We start from the raw sequence: 16855 nt of genomic DNA on the forward strand, positions 1-16855 counted from the left end.
GTTGTTGAAAAGTGCATAGGATAGCACTATGAAACAATTTATTCTGCAGGTCAGCAATAATGCAGGTGGAGAGAAGTTGAGCCATGGAAAACAATAACTTTGAGTGAAATACTGATCAGCTTTAGAAGTTAGAAGAAGGACAACAGAATTGGGCTTCCAAGTCAATAAATGCAATCCTTAAAATTCGACCCTTTACCAGCTTGGAGTCAAAGTGACTTGATGGTTTCATTACAGTATTTTGTAAACTTCATTGTTAGTTTGATTCAAACAAATCTAATCTTGATCAATTGGTACTTGTTCAGTTTCAAACAGTGTCATGACATCCATCAGATTTATTATTCTAATCCCTGCAGTGGAAGGTTGATAATCCAAAGGATAATGCTTTCTAACCAAATGAAATTAATGTTTGAGCAAAGGTGATTGCAAATTAAAAAGAAACAGGTCATCACAAGGGGTTCTTTCTAAAGAGCACTCTGAGCCCTGCTACCAAGAGCATTATTGACAATAGGCTGACAAAAAATGCTGCTATCTCTTTTCTAATTTTGCCACTGGTTATCCTAAAGGGCTTTGGCCTTTCTTCAGTTCCACATGCTTTGATGGACATGCAGAATCTGTCAACTCTGGCCAATTTGCCTGAGACTAATTATTACCTTATTTTCTTAGATGGGTCTTTTTTGAGACGGCATTTCAGCTGCAAGATTTTTAATAATGAAGATTTGGGATTGTAGCTTCTTTTGCATGAATTTCATCTTTAGGAGTCTGAATGCACATGTGCAAGTAAAGATTTTGTCATTAAGATACAGCACTCCTTATATCGTGGAGGAGGACCTCACTCAGATTTGTGAATTCTATGCAGTGTGATTCCCTGTTTACTTTATCTTTTGCCACTATTCTTGTCAAAGCCCATTGAAAGTGGGTATTCGGGATTCCTATAGCTAAAAGGGAACGAAATCCAACTTCAGAGAGGTTAGCTGATCCAGTGGAATTGAAATCAACATGCAAGTCAGGTTAGACTGTTAGAAATTCCAGAATATTCATGTTATCTACTCCGCTTTAATTCTGGCTTCTTGAGCATCTGCAATTTTACTCACATTGATGACCGTGCCTTCAGCCACCTGGTTCCCTAAGCTCTGGAATTCCCTCCCTAAATTTCTCCACCTCTCTGCCTCACTTTCTTCTTTTGAGAAATTGCTTTGACCAAACTTTTGATCATTCGCTCTAATGTATCCTTATGTAGCCCAGCATTATATTTTGTTTTACAACACTCTTGTTAAGCACCTTAGGATGTTACTGCATTAAAGGCACTATATGAGTCGCAAACCAAAAATAATGTGAAAACAATAATGAATCCTGAGCCATTCTGAATGAGCTCCCATTTTCCTAATAAATCCATAGGTTCAGTTTTAAGCGAAGACTCAGCAACAATTCCCATGTCCCACTGATGTGAGATTCCAATACTCTGGGTCTTGGAGATTAGGTTCTTTACTTTACAAGGTGTTAGTTACAGTAGAAGTCTGTGGCACTTACCTAGGGGTGAAAATGCCTTTTGTGGATATATTTGCTACTCAGACTACAAATGCTAAGGCCTTCCTAGTTTGTGTGATCCAGCTCTGTTACATTTATCCCCCAGAATCATGGTGTGGGGAAGCATCCTTCCATCTGCGAAAAATGATGGACATGCAGAAAACATTCCATTTTAGATGGGTGCCTTCATATGGCGCACCTTTGCTGATGGCTGAAGAGGCCAATCCTTGAGAGGCAGGTTCTGCCACAAGTGCAGCGCATGAAGCTACCAAGTGTCATTGTGGGTTGTTGTTTTTGGCACTGGCATCCATTGCCAAGCCATTGTAACCACTGGTCATCATGGTGGTGCATGCCAGCCCACAGGAAATGTTGCCATTTTCCCCTGTCGTCAGCTAGTGACTCCTAGGTGCGATAATTGATGTTTAGGGCCTTCATGTCACGCTTGCAAGAACCTTTGAAGCAGAACTTTGGGTGTCCTACTGATTGCCAGGCTCTGACTATCTCACCATACAGAAAGTCCTTGGCTACGCGATCATCTTCCATCCTGCGTATGTGCCCGAGTCAAAGAAGCCGCCTCTGTTTGTTGAGTGCTCATACACTTGGGACTCCTGCCTTTGAGAGGACTGATTCTGTCCTGCCAGGATATAAAGCACCACAGACAGCGATGTTGGAAATTGTTGAGCTTTTCTTTATAGCTGTAAGTCATCCATTTTCCACAGACGTACAACAAGGTGCTGAGAATGCAGGACTAAAAACTGTCAGCTTGGTCCTAAGGGTCAGCTTGATGTTATCCCATGCATGTTTCATGAGTTGGCCAAAAGTGGTAGCTGCTTTCTCTAATCGTGCGTCAAGTTCTGCATCAAGGGACAGATTGTCTGCCATCGTGAACCAGAGGTGGCAGAGTTTGATAACCACTTCCAAGGGGGTATTATTTAGTGTGATCAGGGGCAGAAATGTAACGCCTTGTCCCATGGCCACAATTTTCTTGATGCTTAGTGAGGGAGATCAAGTTACAGGCATAGGAAAGACAGTCCATGAATTCTTTGTGGCTGAGTTTCCATGTGGGCGATAAGCGTAGTATCAGCAGTGTAGAGAAGTTCCCGGATCAGGATGTGATGTGTCTTTGACTTCGCTTTCAGGCTTGATAGATTGTAGAGCTTGTCATCTGACTTAGTTTGCACGTCGACTCCGTCCATTTCTGCAAGGAAGGCAAAGGTTAGGAATATGGAAAAGAAGATGCCAAACAGTTTGAGGACTGGAACACAGTCCTGTTTTGCTCCATTCTTCATTCTGCAACTGTCACAACTAGAGCCATCAAACTGTACAGTGCAATGCATGTTGTCATGGAAGGAGCAGATGAGACTGAGGAGCTTTGGTGGGCAGTCAATTTTTCCTAACATCTTGTGGAGTCCTGTTCTGCTGATGGTGTCAAATGCCTTAATGAGACCTACAAAAGTAAGGCAAGGAATTGTATCCTGTTCCCTACACTTCTCTTGTAACTGGAGTATACAGAAAATCATGTCCTTAGTGAACCTGCTAGCACAGAAACTGGGCTGTGCTTCTGGATGCACTCGGTCTGCAAGTAAATAGAACCTTTTAAGCATGACCCATGCAAAGGCCTTCCCTGTGATGTTAAGGAGTGAGATGCTCTGAAGTTGTTGCAGTCTCCTCTGTCACCTTTGTTTTTATGTAGTGTGATTATTTCTGCATCATTCATCTCCTGCTGAACAGAGCCTATTTTCCAGCAGAGAAGGAGATCATAAAGGTGTAATAGATAGAACTTCATGTTTGAGCAGTTCAGCTAGGACTCCATCCTTGCCGAGAGTTCTTCATATAACTCATCCACAACAAGAAGTTGCGGGAGAGTGTGAAGCGTGGACTTAGAAGATGTCCAACTCATAGGAGTACAGCTGACAATAGTGTTCAGCCCAGCAGGACATCCTTTTTCTCCTGTTGGTGAGCACTTCACCATCTGCCGACTTCAGGGGGGCAACTTTGCTAATGGTTGGACCAAGCACCCTCTTAATCCCTTCATACATAGCTTCTAGATTTCAATTTTCAAAGACCATTTGGATTTTTTGACATAAGTTGATCTAGTGTTTGTTTGTGTAGTATCTCACTGTCTTTTACAAGGCTGTCTTGGCTACTTTCAGGTTGTGCAGTGTTTTAGATGTGTTTATGTTATGAATTACGCAGGCTTTGTTTTTTGCATCAATGACATATTATCTCAGTGGAGTAGTTCTCAAACCAGTACTTCTTGCGGACTCCGCCTTTGCTAAATGATGTTTCTGCTCCTTCACAATGATTCAGCTTAGTGACTTCTAAACTTCATTAAAATCAGCATTGGCACATCCTGGTAAACCTTTGGTGAGAAGCAGTCATTCTAGCGACAGTGCGAAATGCTGGTATTTGGCATCATTATTTGTGCAAGGAATGTTGATGTGCGGTGGGCCATCGTGTTTGGAGCTGTGGAACTTTCTGGATTTCACCTTCAATCTGCTGACGAGTGATTGGTGTCATAATCTGTGCTGTGGTAGGTATGGGTGTGATGAACACTGGGCAGATTGCACCTTCTCGTGATGCCTAGGCCTAGTTGGTGTCAATGTCCGGACCTTTGGACCATGATATCTTGTGGCGATGTATGCCCTGGAAGTTTATGTTGGTTACATAAGAGTTCATTAAAGAAGAAAGCATTGTTTGTTATCATTGATCTAGCCCACCCCATGATGACCAAGGTACGTTGGCCATGAATCACTGTCTGCCCCAGCCTGTACATTGAAGTCACCCGGGATGAATAGCCTGTCGCCAGTTGGAATGAAATAAGATTCTGAGGGGGCTTGACATGATAGATTCTGGGAGGATGTTTACACTTGTGGGGAGACTAAATTCTCTTCCCCAGAGAGCAGTGGAGGCTGAGTCATTGAATTTATTTAAGGCGCAGTTAGACAGATTTTTGATGGATAAGAGAGTCAAGAGTTATGGGGGGCAGTCAGGAAAGTGGAGTTAGGACCACAGCCAGATTAGCCATGATCTTATTGAATGGTGGAGGAGGCTCAAAGGGCCGAACAGCCTACTCCTCCTCTGTTCCCCACAGAATGTCACCTAAGGAGTCTTAGAAATGCTCTTTGTCTAAGGAGTCTTAGAAATGCTCTTTGTCTAAGATGCTAGCATACAGAGGTGGTGCATAGGGGCATACGATGTTGACTGCGCCTCCATCAGATGATAGCCGCAGGGAATTGAAGCATTGCGAGGTTGCTACTGGTGACTCAATTCACTGTGTCAGCCAGAAGCTTGAGATGAATTAGTAATTATAGAAAATCTGTTCCTTTGAGTCTGTAATAATAATTGTGTTCTCACATATACATTCGTCAGCAGCAGTTTAATGAATCTCTCAGAATTCCGTACTGACATTTCTTGCTTTGTGCTGCAATCTTGCAGGGCTGCTCCCAAGTTTCCAGTGTTTTGAGTTTCTAAGTGCAATCAGTGAAAACATTCAACAGGCTTAATTAAACTGTTAGAGGATTGGGGGCGATCTATACAGAGATGCCACTAATTTCCAGCTATTCAGCATGACAGCATTGTGTGTGCACCTAGCAACAATGTTTGTAGCTTGCATTACTCTCGAACTGGAACTGGACTAACTGCAGGAATTTAGCATTGCATTTTAAAGAAATGTTTGAGTGATGAAAGGAGAGCCAACACAGGGAGCTCTTGCACAAACCTATGAATTGGTTCAATATTTATTTACTAATTTCCTCCCTGCACTGCCTGGCCAAATAGAAGTAATTTTCAGTCGAGCTTTTTTGTAAAATATGCATTCTTGGCAAGAAGGTTTATCGCATGGTAATGTCAAAATTTACAAGGAAAGTCTTTGTGAAAAAGGAGGTGCATTTATCATAGAGTCCAATGCTCCTATTTCTTACTGAAGTGACACAAATCAGAGCATTACTTCAGTGACATCCCACTCAATGGTTTTTGAATTTAAAGAGACTATTGCAAAATATTGAGTTTTATGGACACCATATGATATTTAACCAAAATAGAAATACCCATCTCATGATCGGTATAACTTTAGGTTTTTGCCACCGATTAAACCGAAGTATGATTGTTGTAGAGCTAGGAAAATTTCTGTTTTCTACTTGGTCAATGGTAACTGCATTAAACTGGTGACTTGGACACTTGCAAACTAGCCTAGTTCTATTCATTGCTGGCATTGTCCGTGGCTGCTGGCTATTGGACGGAATCTTGCTTGATAGGTACTGTTAACTTGATGTTTTTGTTAATTCTCCGTGTAGTGCCAATACAGTACATCTTCATCCTAAAGGTTCCTCTGCTGCATTGAGCTGAGCGTACACTCTTCCCTACAACAATGAGTAGCATTGATTCTGGTATAGTTAGTGTAAAGCAATTGTAATTGTGTATCGGAAGTGGGTGAAATTTATCCCCATGAATGTTGCTATAGACTTTTACATAGAAAACATCAATCAGAATTTTACAATTCCTTAACTTGATTCCAACAATAATCATCTGGATTTTGTGTGAAGAGTAACAGTGAGACTATTGGTGCTTGCTGTTATTACAGAAAACAATTGGATAGCAACTTCCAACATCAACAAATGCATGAGGTCGATCTTCCTCTACTGTATGTAAGCCCCAAAACCTAACATAGTACCAGTGAGGCATTTCTGTTGTTCATCGCAACCATTCCTTGGCGCAAGTGAAAACAGATTTAGCAGTCCCTTCTGCCTGGAAAAAAAGGCACAGGTCAAGTTGCATTGAGCTCGAGCATTGAGCTCGAACATTGATCTTAAATCTGAAAAGGAAACATTCTGTCTTGCTGTGTCGCCAAAAACCACATGGATGTAAATAGTTCCTTACTCCTATAGTTAATGGGGCCCACAACAAGCTAAAGTTCTGAATAGATGAATTGGTTATATTTTATAATAAGAAAGAAAAATTTTTGAGCCTTGGTCTTTCCCATTGGCATTGTCTTATTGATCTGATTTGAAAAAGGCTGAGACTGCCAGAAACACCATTTATTTTAATGACCCCTTCACCTTTTATCTAGCTGTCTTTACCTGGGTTTGATGACAGCTGAAATGTTATGAGAACTTCTCTTGATAATCTTGCGGGGTTTTTTTTCGGTAAAACAAAAAATGAAGAAATTGTAATGTATTTGATCTTGTTATGCTAGTAAGCTATTTGAACTAGTCTGTTGTATAAGGCCTGCAGCCACTGCTGAGTCTTTGCATCCTATTATTGAAATTCCATAAATGCTACTGATGTATGGGTGTAAATTTTAAAAGTCTATGACGCTATTAAAGTGTAATTTCTTTGAAATGTGACTATTTGCTTTCTGTTTTAATACTGACTGGGTTACATATTGTAAATATTCTACTCCATTACACACAGGTGGATTCTCACAGACAGGGTAATTATAATGAGTCTTTGATACGTGCCTCATTAAAACAAAACGAATACTAATTTCTCAGCAATCCATTCAGGTGTAGACTTGCTTTGCAGAGCTCTGTATAGTTTTGACCGAGTTTCTCCAAAGTTCTGCAGGTACATCCAAAGCATTTATTTCTAATTTCGAAGTGTAACATGCATTGGAAAAGTGAATAACTTTGGAAAGCCAGTGTTGCCTCTCTCCATTTCCCCCCTTCTTCACCAATGTAGCTGTTTGTTGTGTTTACCATCTCATTCTCCCCCTTCCTTATTCAAAGGACTTTAGACTAGGTTTTCTGAGCATTAACTATGAATGGGTAGCAATCCTAGCCCCAACATGCCTGGACCAATCAGTATCCTAAGGTGCTCCTGATGATACATCAGACACACTTCAGTGAAAGGAGCAGATCTCCTTCAGTTGCAGCAAATACCATCTTAGCCACAACAAGCAGGCATCATTTTGAAAATTAACCAGACACTTCTGAATACAACAACACCTTTTTAAGAGTTACTGCACGCCTCATTCCTGGCCAGCCTGTTTTCATAAACACTGCCTGTGCACCTGGATATCATACAGGAAGCATGTTGAATAGTTAAGATTTTCATCTTTGTTTTCAAATTTCTCTGTGGCTTCTAACCTCCCTATCTCTGTAACTTCCTCCAATCCCACAATCCTTACAAGATAACTCTGCACATCTTGCACGTCCCTGATTTTAATCGCTCCATGTCTTCAGCTGCTGAGGCTCTCAGCTCTGGAATTCTCTTCCTAAACCCCTACCTCTCTATCGCTCTCTCTCCTCCTTTAAGATGCTCCTTAAAACTTACTCTTTCATCAAGTTTTTGTTCATCTGCCCTGATGTGACTCAGTACAAATTCTGTTTGATAATGCTCCTGTGAAGTGATTTGGGTGTTTTATCATGTTAAAAGCACAATATAAATGCAAGTTGTTGAAATTATTTGAATTAACTAACCTTAATGAACACAGTGAGATTGAGAGGCCACTCTGATTCCACAGTAGCTTTACCCCATTTAAGGAATCAGGTTTTTAGTAATTACGAAAATGGTGGATCGTTTTAAAAACATCTGATGAATTTATATGCTCCAATCAGTATCTTTTGACGCATTTACAACTGTAGCATATAACAAGTTCAAAATGAGACAAATTATTTTTGTTAATAGCCTGAAAACCTTCTCAACACATTGTGAGGACTGCATGGCTAGCAAATTAAATATATCTCGATGCATCCAATGTAAATGGCCCAATTTTTACAGTAATAATGACGGGAAAACTGTCGGCATTCACTGTCATTACTCCTCTGAAACGGCATTCAACAGCATGACCTCCTATCTGTAGGCTATTGATCTCCAAGGCAGAAATTGGCAAAATCTCTGCTGTTGTATATATTTTCTTCAGCCTGCATCCAACACTCCCCCCTCTCCTGCCCCTCCAACAAGTACATGCATGCATTCCCCCCTCCCCCGTTCTGGAAAGTGAAATGCGTGGCTCGGCAGACTGGGGAAAGAGAATTGTAATACTTGATAAGCAGAACAGATTGCTTTCTGTAAACCCCCTTTTGTGGACTCCTTTCTGTCAGAAAATGAAAATTAATTGTATCTGCTCTCTTAATTATTAAAAGAAAGCAATCAGAAAACACCTTGCATAATTCCCTTAAGCTGTCAACATGAGTTTATGAACTCCTTGTTTTTCATACGTTCATTTGTGAGCTCTGTACTATCTGTGTCATTCAAGTTGTTATCTTTCAGCATTTTTAACTTTCTTTTATTAAAAGCATTATGTTTGCTCAAAGTGATTGAGCCACGAGCATTTTTGTGTTTGTGTGTGCGCGTGTGTATGTACTGGGTTTTGATTTGCTTGTCTGGTAATTTCCGAACCCTGTTCTTGGTAATTGAACATAAGGCATACAAAGCACTTCATAAAATAAAGAATGATGTTACATGCACTTAAGCGGCACATACACCATGGAGTTTTACAGACTGTGATCACACAGCATAAATATTTTAGATAGTCTGAAGCAAATAAGATGAGGCCCTATAGTGTGTGTTGTGTGTTATTGGATTTGTCTCATAACAGGTGTCAAGAGTGATTGAAAAATAATGCAGGTTTTGGAGGTCCCTTTTCTGGTATTAATGAAAAGGGCACAAGGTTTAAGGCTCTCGTTACTGGATTTTATGTTGTGTTTTCTATATTTTTCATCTACAGACTATTGAAAGTTTTAAATACTACTCAGAATTTTCCAGCCCACAGCTGCAGTATCTTGATATCACACCTTGCTACGATTTTCTTTTGAAGTTATTTCCATAGCTATCTTAGCAATTCTTTGACAATGACCATTTGATGTTGCATTCCTGGACAGCTGGCAAGAGGCGAATTTGGAAAATTATAGTCCCATTAATTTTAAACTCCTCGTTGTATCTTGATATGTAAATGATGTTGGTGTTAAAGATCCATTTATTGGCTTGTTGCATTTGGAACCTATCACCGTGTTTAAGAGTCTAATTCAAGGCACTGAAAAATTTTACATCCACCTGTAAGGTTTTTGTTTGTACAATGACTTCATTAAGCCCATTGTGCTTGGGGTTGGGTGCAGGTAGGCAGAGCCAAGGCTTGAAAACACCCAACTATGCTCAGGATTGTTGTGTGTTGTGCAGTTTGCAAGAGCACTGGAGAGCTTCCTGCAACCCACTAGTGTTCCCCCAAAATGTTAATTTAAATGACAATGCTAAAGAACAAAACTACTTGCTGCTCTCCATCTCCCAACTCTGACTCCATTTGCCACTCACTTGTGAGTATATACAGCAGCCCAGTTCTGCAGTGATAAGGTGCCACCTTTATATAACCTTAGCTGCTAGCTCTCAAATATGCTGGTAGCTGGTAAGTTGTGGTGTGTTAGGGGATGTAACTGCAGTAACAGCACTGAACACTTGTATTTATATAGCGCCTTTTACACAATCTTTTTTGTTATTCGTTTATGGGATGTGAATATCCCTGGCTAGGCCAGCATTTATTGCCCATCCCTAATTGCCCTTGTGAAGGTGGTGGTGAGCTGCCTTCTTGAATTCACCGCTGCAGTCCACATGATGTAGGTACACCCACTGCTATTAGGGAGGGAGTTCCAGTATTTTAACCCACCGACAGTGAAGGAACAGCAATATATTTCCATCAGGATAGTGAGCAGTTTGAAGGGGAACTTCCAGGCGTGGTGTTCCCATATAACTGTTGCTCTTGTCCTTCTAGATGGTAGTGGCCGTGGGTTTGGAAGGTGCTGCCTAGAGGCCAGATGCTAGAGGCACATTATAAAACAAAATATTATACTGAACCATATAAAGAGGTTTTGGGGTAGATGACCAAAAGCTTGGTCAAAGAAGTAGATTTTAAAGAGTGTCTTAAAGGAGCAAAGCAAGGTAGAGAAACAGAGAGGTTTAGGTTGGGAATTCCATAGCTTAGTTTGGCCACTACTGGTGGAGCAATTAAAATCTAGGATCCTCAAGAGGTCAGAATTAAAGGAGTGCAGATGTGGGGCTGGATTATATTAGAGATAGAGAGGGATGAGGCCCTGGAGAAATTTGAAAACAAGGATGAGGATTTTTAAAATCGTGGTGTTCCTTAACCAGGAGCCAATGTAGATCAGAGAGCACAGAGAGGCGATGGTAGCCGAACTGCCAGGAAAAGAGCAGCAGAAACAATAACAAACAGTAAATAGAGCACCTAGCAGCACCAGTGAGGTAAAATACATAAATTGGCATCACTGGGCTCTTGCTTCTCCTTTCCTCTGAGATTTTCTTTGGAGCTGATCCAGATTTAATCCCTGATCTTTGGTACTGTTGTTGCTCTTGTTTGGGTTTGACTAGTCCTACAGAGTTTCCTGTCCGTAAGATCTGGTGCTGTGTATCCTGTCTAACTCCAGGTGAAAACAAATAATTCATTAACGATTCTTTTAAATTCATCTCACCATTCTTAGCTTTTTACAATGTATTAGGACTTTGCTGAATTTTGCTCTATTAATAAAGATTTAAAGGTATCTTAGAAATTGTGCATATTTTTGTCCACTGAAGATGAAATCTTGGTGCTGATTGGTCTGTGTTATGTCTGTTTAATCTGTTTTTTTGTCCTTCCTCTTCCCTTCTCCTCCATGTTTATAGTGTACCTGTAGGAAGGACATGGTGAAGATATCAATGGATGTGTTTGTGCAGTTCCTTCAGCCTGATCGCTATGAGCTATGGAAAAACGGCAAAGATATTGTCACTATTGATCACAACAAACCAACCGCCCTATCAAGTCCTCAGATGGATGACTGGCTGGAGCGGAAAGCTTCATTAAAAGCAAAAAGCATCCGAAGGTAGTGGTTGACCCTTCATCTTTTAATACATTTAGAATTTGACTCTTGGGAAGGCATTAAGTTTGCACATTGGGTTTAATGCAAATAGATTTGTGTTGAATTAGTTCATATCTCTCAGAGCTCACTTGCATTTCCTTCTCTCAAAGTATCCTGAAAGCTGTTAACTCTTATTCACTCCCATAACCTCAGTTATCATTAAGATTAATGTCAGAATGAACTGATGCCTGCGATATCAGGAGGGAGTCACTGACTTTGGTAACCAATTCCAGTTCTTCACTCAAGCTTAGATCCTACCTTATAGAGTAACATGGCTTAATCTTCTCTCCCTGGGCAGTTCTTCAAGATGGAGGGTGATTTGCTTTCACTCTAATTCATTGGGCTAAGAAATGGCTGATAAGTCCAATGCATTATGTGCAGACTCATGTAGGGCAGGTGGTGCCCAGAGGATCGAGTATATGAATTGTTGGGAAGTTTGTGTACTTTCTCCGACACCTCAACCTTGCCTCTGCATGTTCCTTCTAGAATGAACTTTCTCCATTTTGGTTGGTCAGAAGCCAGGGACTCCCATGAATTGATGGGTGTTTTTGACCTCTTCATGGATGCTTTGAGGACATCCCTAAAGCGTTTCCGCTGTCCTCCTGGGAGTGTCCTGCCACAATCGAGGTCCAAGTAGAGCCGTTGCTTAAAATTCTGGTGTCAGGCATACGAGTGATATATTCTGGCCAGTGGAACTGGTTTTGAGTGATTAGCACCTCGATGCTGGGCATGTTGGCTTGGAAGAGGACACTGCTGTTGGACTGCCTTTTTTGCCAATGCTTTAGAGGATCTTGTGAAGGTATCGCTGGTGGTATGTCTCCAGTGCTTTGAGGTGCCTGCCGCAGATTATCCAAGTCTCCGAAGCATATAGGAGCGCTGGAATCAGTACTGCACAGTAAACTATGACTTTAGTCTAATGTTTGCAATCCTGGTTTTCAAATACTTTCCCTTCCTCAGTCGGCAGAAGGCTGTGTTGGCACATTGGAGGCTGAATATTAATTAGATGACTCCAGTAAATGTATTTTATTTTGTGTTGACTACAATGTACATTATATTCTGGCCAAAAGGGGCAATCTTGTGTCCTGCTGCCAAGTCTCTGCTAACTGAGTGTTTTAATTCAAGTACCAACAGATACAAACAAGTAATCTATGTCATCTTGTGTGTTTTCTTTGGTTCCTTTGTCTTTGTGGAGAATTACCCACCATCTTCACTGGGGCCTCTACATTGACAGTATGGCACAGATCATGTAGAGAATTGTAAGTGTAGGCCAGATTCTTACCAGCCAATGGAAATGTGTGTAAGAGGATATGTAAATAGTCAATTACAAAATTGCACAAATTTTCATTACCATGATTAGAGCCCCTAATTTGAAAGAGTCATGATCTGTACTCATAACCCGAAACACAATTTCTTTCACTATCAAATTGAGTTTATACTTAGCAAGTTATTGGTTATAAATGATTAAGTGGTGAACTCAGATGAATTGCAAAATAATTTTCCCTGTAACTCCAGGTGAAAGTCCTATCTTTGTGAAAATAGGGCTATACCATTGGGATAACCAATTGAGCTATGCTTATAAGAGACATTTCCTTATGTAAATTATGTTTTCCCTGTAGTTGAAATACTGTTAGATTATCAATATATTCATCATTATACATTAATTTAAGAAACACAATGGCCAGAACTTACTGCAGTGGACAGGCAAACAGACTTTTCCTTGTCCATTAAATTTCCTTGACTTTTTGCACTGGAAGCTGATGTACATTAGAGATCCAATCAGTGCAGCGACCTGGTACCTGTGTGAACAGTCCAACAATTGTGTGTCCTCTCAACCTCAATCAGATTTCAGTATCATTAAGGAGCAGTGCTATCTGAAAAGGAAGTATATTTCAGAATAGTAAATTCGATATCAAATCGGGTACAGAATGAAGAAAGGGAAATACAGATTGGATTGAGAGAGAGCAGACACAGAAAAGGTTCAAAACTATTTTTTTAAATCTCCAACAATTAAAACCTGAAAGAATAAGACTCTACACTTGTGAAAGTTAATTTCAGCTTCAGAGTGGTTGTTTAAAGATTATCATCTTGTTAAAAAGTACATAAATTGAAAAAGACAAGCCCTACATTTCTGTGGTGGGTTTAGTCCAGATCTACCATGCAATTAGAGGAACGTCACATCATTCAATACATTTAACTTGTGTGCCAGACAGTGAGATACTGTTTTCACGCATCTTTTGGATGAGTGGCGCACGAGAGTCCATGAGAGTCTTGACAGCAACTTCTGAATTTTTATGGTCAGCTGTGCATTGCAGTTGCCTGACACTGCAGTCCAGTTTGCACATAAATATCAAAGAGCGGGATTAACCTAATCATTTGTTACAGCAAATTCTGGCCCAAAATCTCTAACAGATGTTAATGTACTAATTATTAGAGGCAATGGAGCGTTATGATGGAAATAAAGACCTCAGAATATTGCTTAAGGTATTCTAAACATTTCTTGAATTTGAATATAGGAGAGGATCTTATAGTTAACTTCGATTCATGGCTTTTAACTCTTGCACGCTTTCGAAATATGTGTGTGTATTGTGAGGGACTAAGGCCTCACACTGTATATTTTTATAAAATATATATATATCAGGGGGAGTCGGTGGCATAGTGGTATTGTCACTGGAAGAGTAATCCAGAGACCCAGGGTAATGCTCTGGGGACCCGGTTTCGAATCCCACCATGGTGAAATTTGAATTCAATAAAAATCTGGAATTAAAAGTCATTGTTGATTGTCATAAAGACCCATCTGGTTCACTAATGTCCTTTAGGGAAGGAAATCTGCCATCCTTACCTGGTCTGGCCTACATGTGACTCCAGACCCACAGCAATGTGGTTGACTCTTAACTGCCTGCTGAAGTGGCCTAGGAAGTCACTCCATCGTATTAATCTGCTAAAAAAGTCTAAAAGGAATAGAACCGGACAGACCAGCCGGCATCAACCGAGGCCTCGGAAACGACAACGGCAAACTCAGCTCTGTCGACCTGCAAAGTCCTCCTTATTAACATCTGGGGGCTAGTGCCAAAATTGGCATAGCCAAACATAGCCATACTCACAGAAATATACCTTACAGACAATGTCCCAGACACCACCACCACCATGTCCTGTCTCACCGGCAGGACAGACCTAGCAGAGGTGGTGGCACAGTGGTATACAGTTGGGAGGGAGTTGCCCTGGGAGTCCTCAACATAGACTCCGGACCCCATGAAGTCTCATAGCGTCAGGTCAAACATGGGCAAAGAAACCTGCTGATTACCATGTACTGCCCCGCTGCTGCCCCCACGCCGCGCCCCCCCCCCCAACCACCCGAGGAAGCGCTGAGGGTGGCTAGGATGCAGAATATACTCTGGGTGGGGCCTTCAGTGTCCATCACCAATAGTGCCTCGATAGCACCACCACGGACCAAGCTGGCCGGGTCCTAAAGGACATAGCCGCTAGACTGAGTCTGCGGTAGGTGGTGAGGGAACCAACAAGAGGGAAAAACTTACTTGACCTCATCCTCACCAAGCTGCTTTCCGCAGATACATCTGTCCATGACAATATTGGTAGGAGTGACCACCTCAGTCCATGTGGAGACACGGTCCTTGTGGAGACGAAGTCCAGTCTTCACATTGAGGATGCCCTCCATCGTGTTATGTGGCACTACCACTGTGCTAAATGGGATAGATTTCGAACAGATCTAGCAACTCGAGGCTGGGCAGCCATGAGGCACTGTGGGCCATCAGCAGCAGCAGAATTGTACTTGACCACAATCTGTAACCTCATGGCATAGCATATCCCCCACTCTACCATGAGCATAAAGCCAGGGGATCAACCCTGGTTCAATAAAGAGTGCAGGAGGGCATGCCGGAAGCCGCACCAGGCATACCTAAAAATGAGGTGTCAGCCTGGTGAAGCTGCAACACAAGACCACTTCATGCCAAACAGCATAAACAGCAATTGATAGAGCTGAGTGATTCCACAACCAACAAATCAGACCTAAGTTCTGCAGTCTTGCCACATCCAGTTGTGAATGGTGGTGGACAATGAAACAACTAACTGGGGGAGGAGGCTCCACAAATGCCCTCAATGATGGAGGGAGCCCAGCACACGAGTGCAAAAGATAAGACTGAAGCATTCGCAAAATCCTCAGCCAGAAGTGCCGAGTGGATAATAAATCTTGCGCTCCTCCTGAGGTCCCCAGCATCATTGATGCCAGTCTCCAGACAATTCGATTCACTCTACGTGATATCAAGAACTAGCTGAAGGCACTGGATACTGCTAAGGCTGTGGACCCTGATAACATTCCAGCAATAGTACTGAAGACTTGTGCTGCAGAACTTGCTGCGGCCCTAGCTACTACACTGGCATCTACGCGGACAAATCCAACCCGGCTAATTACCGCCCCATTGCCCTCCATCATCAATAAAATAATGGAAGGGGTCATCAACATTGTTAACAAGTGGCACTTGCTTGGCAATAACTTGCTCACTGACGCTCAGTTTGGGTTCTGCCAGGGCCATTCAGCTCCTGACATCATTGCAGCCTTGATTCAAACAAGGACAAAAGAACTGAACTCCCGAGGTGAGGTGAGACTGACTGCCCTCGACATCAAGGCAGCATTTGACCAATTGTGGCATCAAGGCGCCCTAGCAAAACTGGAGTCAGTGGGAATCAGGGGGGAAACTCTCCGCTGGTTGGAGTCATACCTAGCACAAAGAAAGATGGTCGTTATTGTTGGAGGTCAATCATTTTCAGTACCAGGACATCATTGCCAGAGTTCCTCAGGGCAGTGTCCTCGGTCCAACCATCCTCAAATGCTTCATCAATGACCTCCCTTCCACCATGAGGTCAGAAGTGGGGATGTTCACTGACGATTACACAGTGCTCGGCACCATTTGTGACTCCACAAATGCTGAAGCAGTCCATGTCCAAATGTAGCAAGACCAGGACAATATCCAGGCTTGGGCTGACAAGTGGCAAGTAACATTCACGCCACACAAGTGCCAGGCAATGACCATCTCCAACAAGAGAGAATCTAGCCATCTCCGCTTGACATTCAATGGCATTACCATCACTGAATTCCCCAATTTCAACATCCTGGGAGTTACCATTGACCAGAAACTGAAATAGACTAGCCATATAAATAATGTGGCTACAAGGACAAGTCAGAGGCTAGGAATCCTGCAGCAATTAACTCACTTCCTGATTCCCCAAAGACTGTCCACCATCTACAAGGCACAAGTCAGGACTGTGATGGAATACTCTCCACTTGCCTGGATCCATCTCCAAAAGCACTCAAAGCTGGACACCATCCAGGACAAAGCGACCTGCTTGATTGGCACCCGGTGCACAGACGTTCACTCCCCCTACCACCAATGCATAGTGGCAGCAGTGTGTACCATCTACAAGATGCACAGCAGGAACTCACCAAGGATCCTTAGACAGGACCTTACAAACCCACA

General features: G+C 42.0%; 1 protein-coding gene across 3 annotated transcripts in view; it reads left to right on the plus strand.

Moving 5' to 3' along the window:
* kdm4b (lysine (K)-specific demethylase 4B) overlaps nucleotides 1-16855 on the plus strand; it is a 579874-nt gene that overhangs the window by 396096 nt on the left and 166923 nt on the right. For all 3 annotated transcript variants that reach the window (XM_078555676.1, XM_078555678.1, XM_078555677.1), the window contains one exon: nucleotides 11134-11330. In XM_078555676.1, the coding sequence (XP_078411802.1) occupies nucleotides 11134-11330 (197 nt within the window). The remainder of the gene's footprint in view (nucleotides 1-11133; nucleotides 11331-16855) is intronic.

Source organism: Cetorhinus maximus, chromosome 13 (genome assembly GCF_964194155.1).
Source record: "Cetorhinus maximus chromosome 13, sCetMax3.hap1.1, whole genome shotgun sequence".
NCBI lineage: Eukaryota > Metazoa > Chordata > Chondrichthyes > Lamniformes > Cetorhinidae > Cetorhinus > Cetorhinus maximus.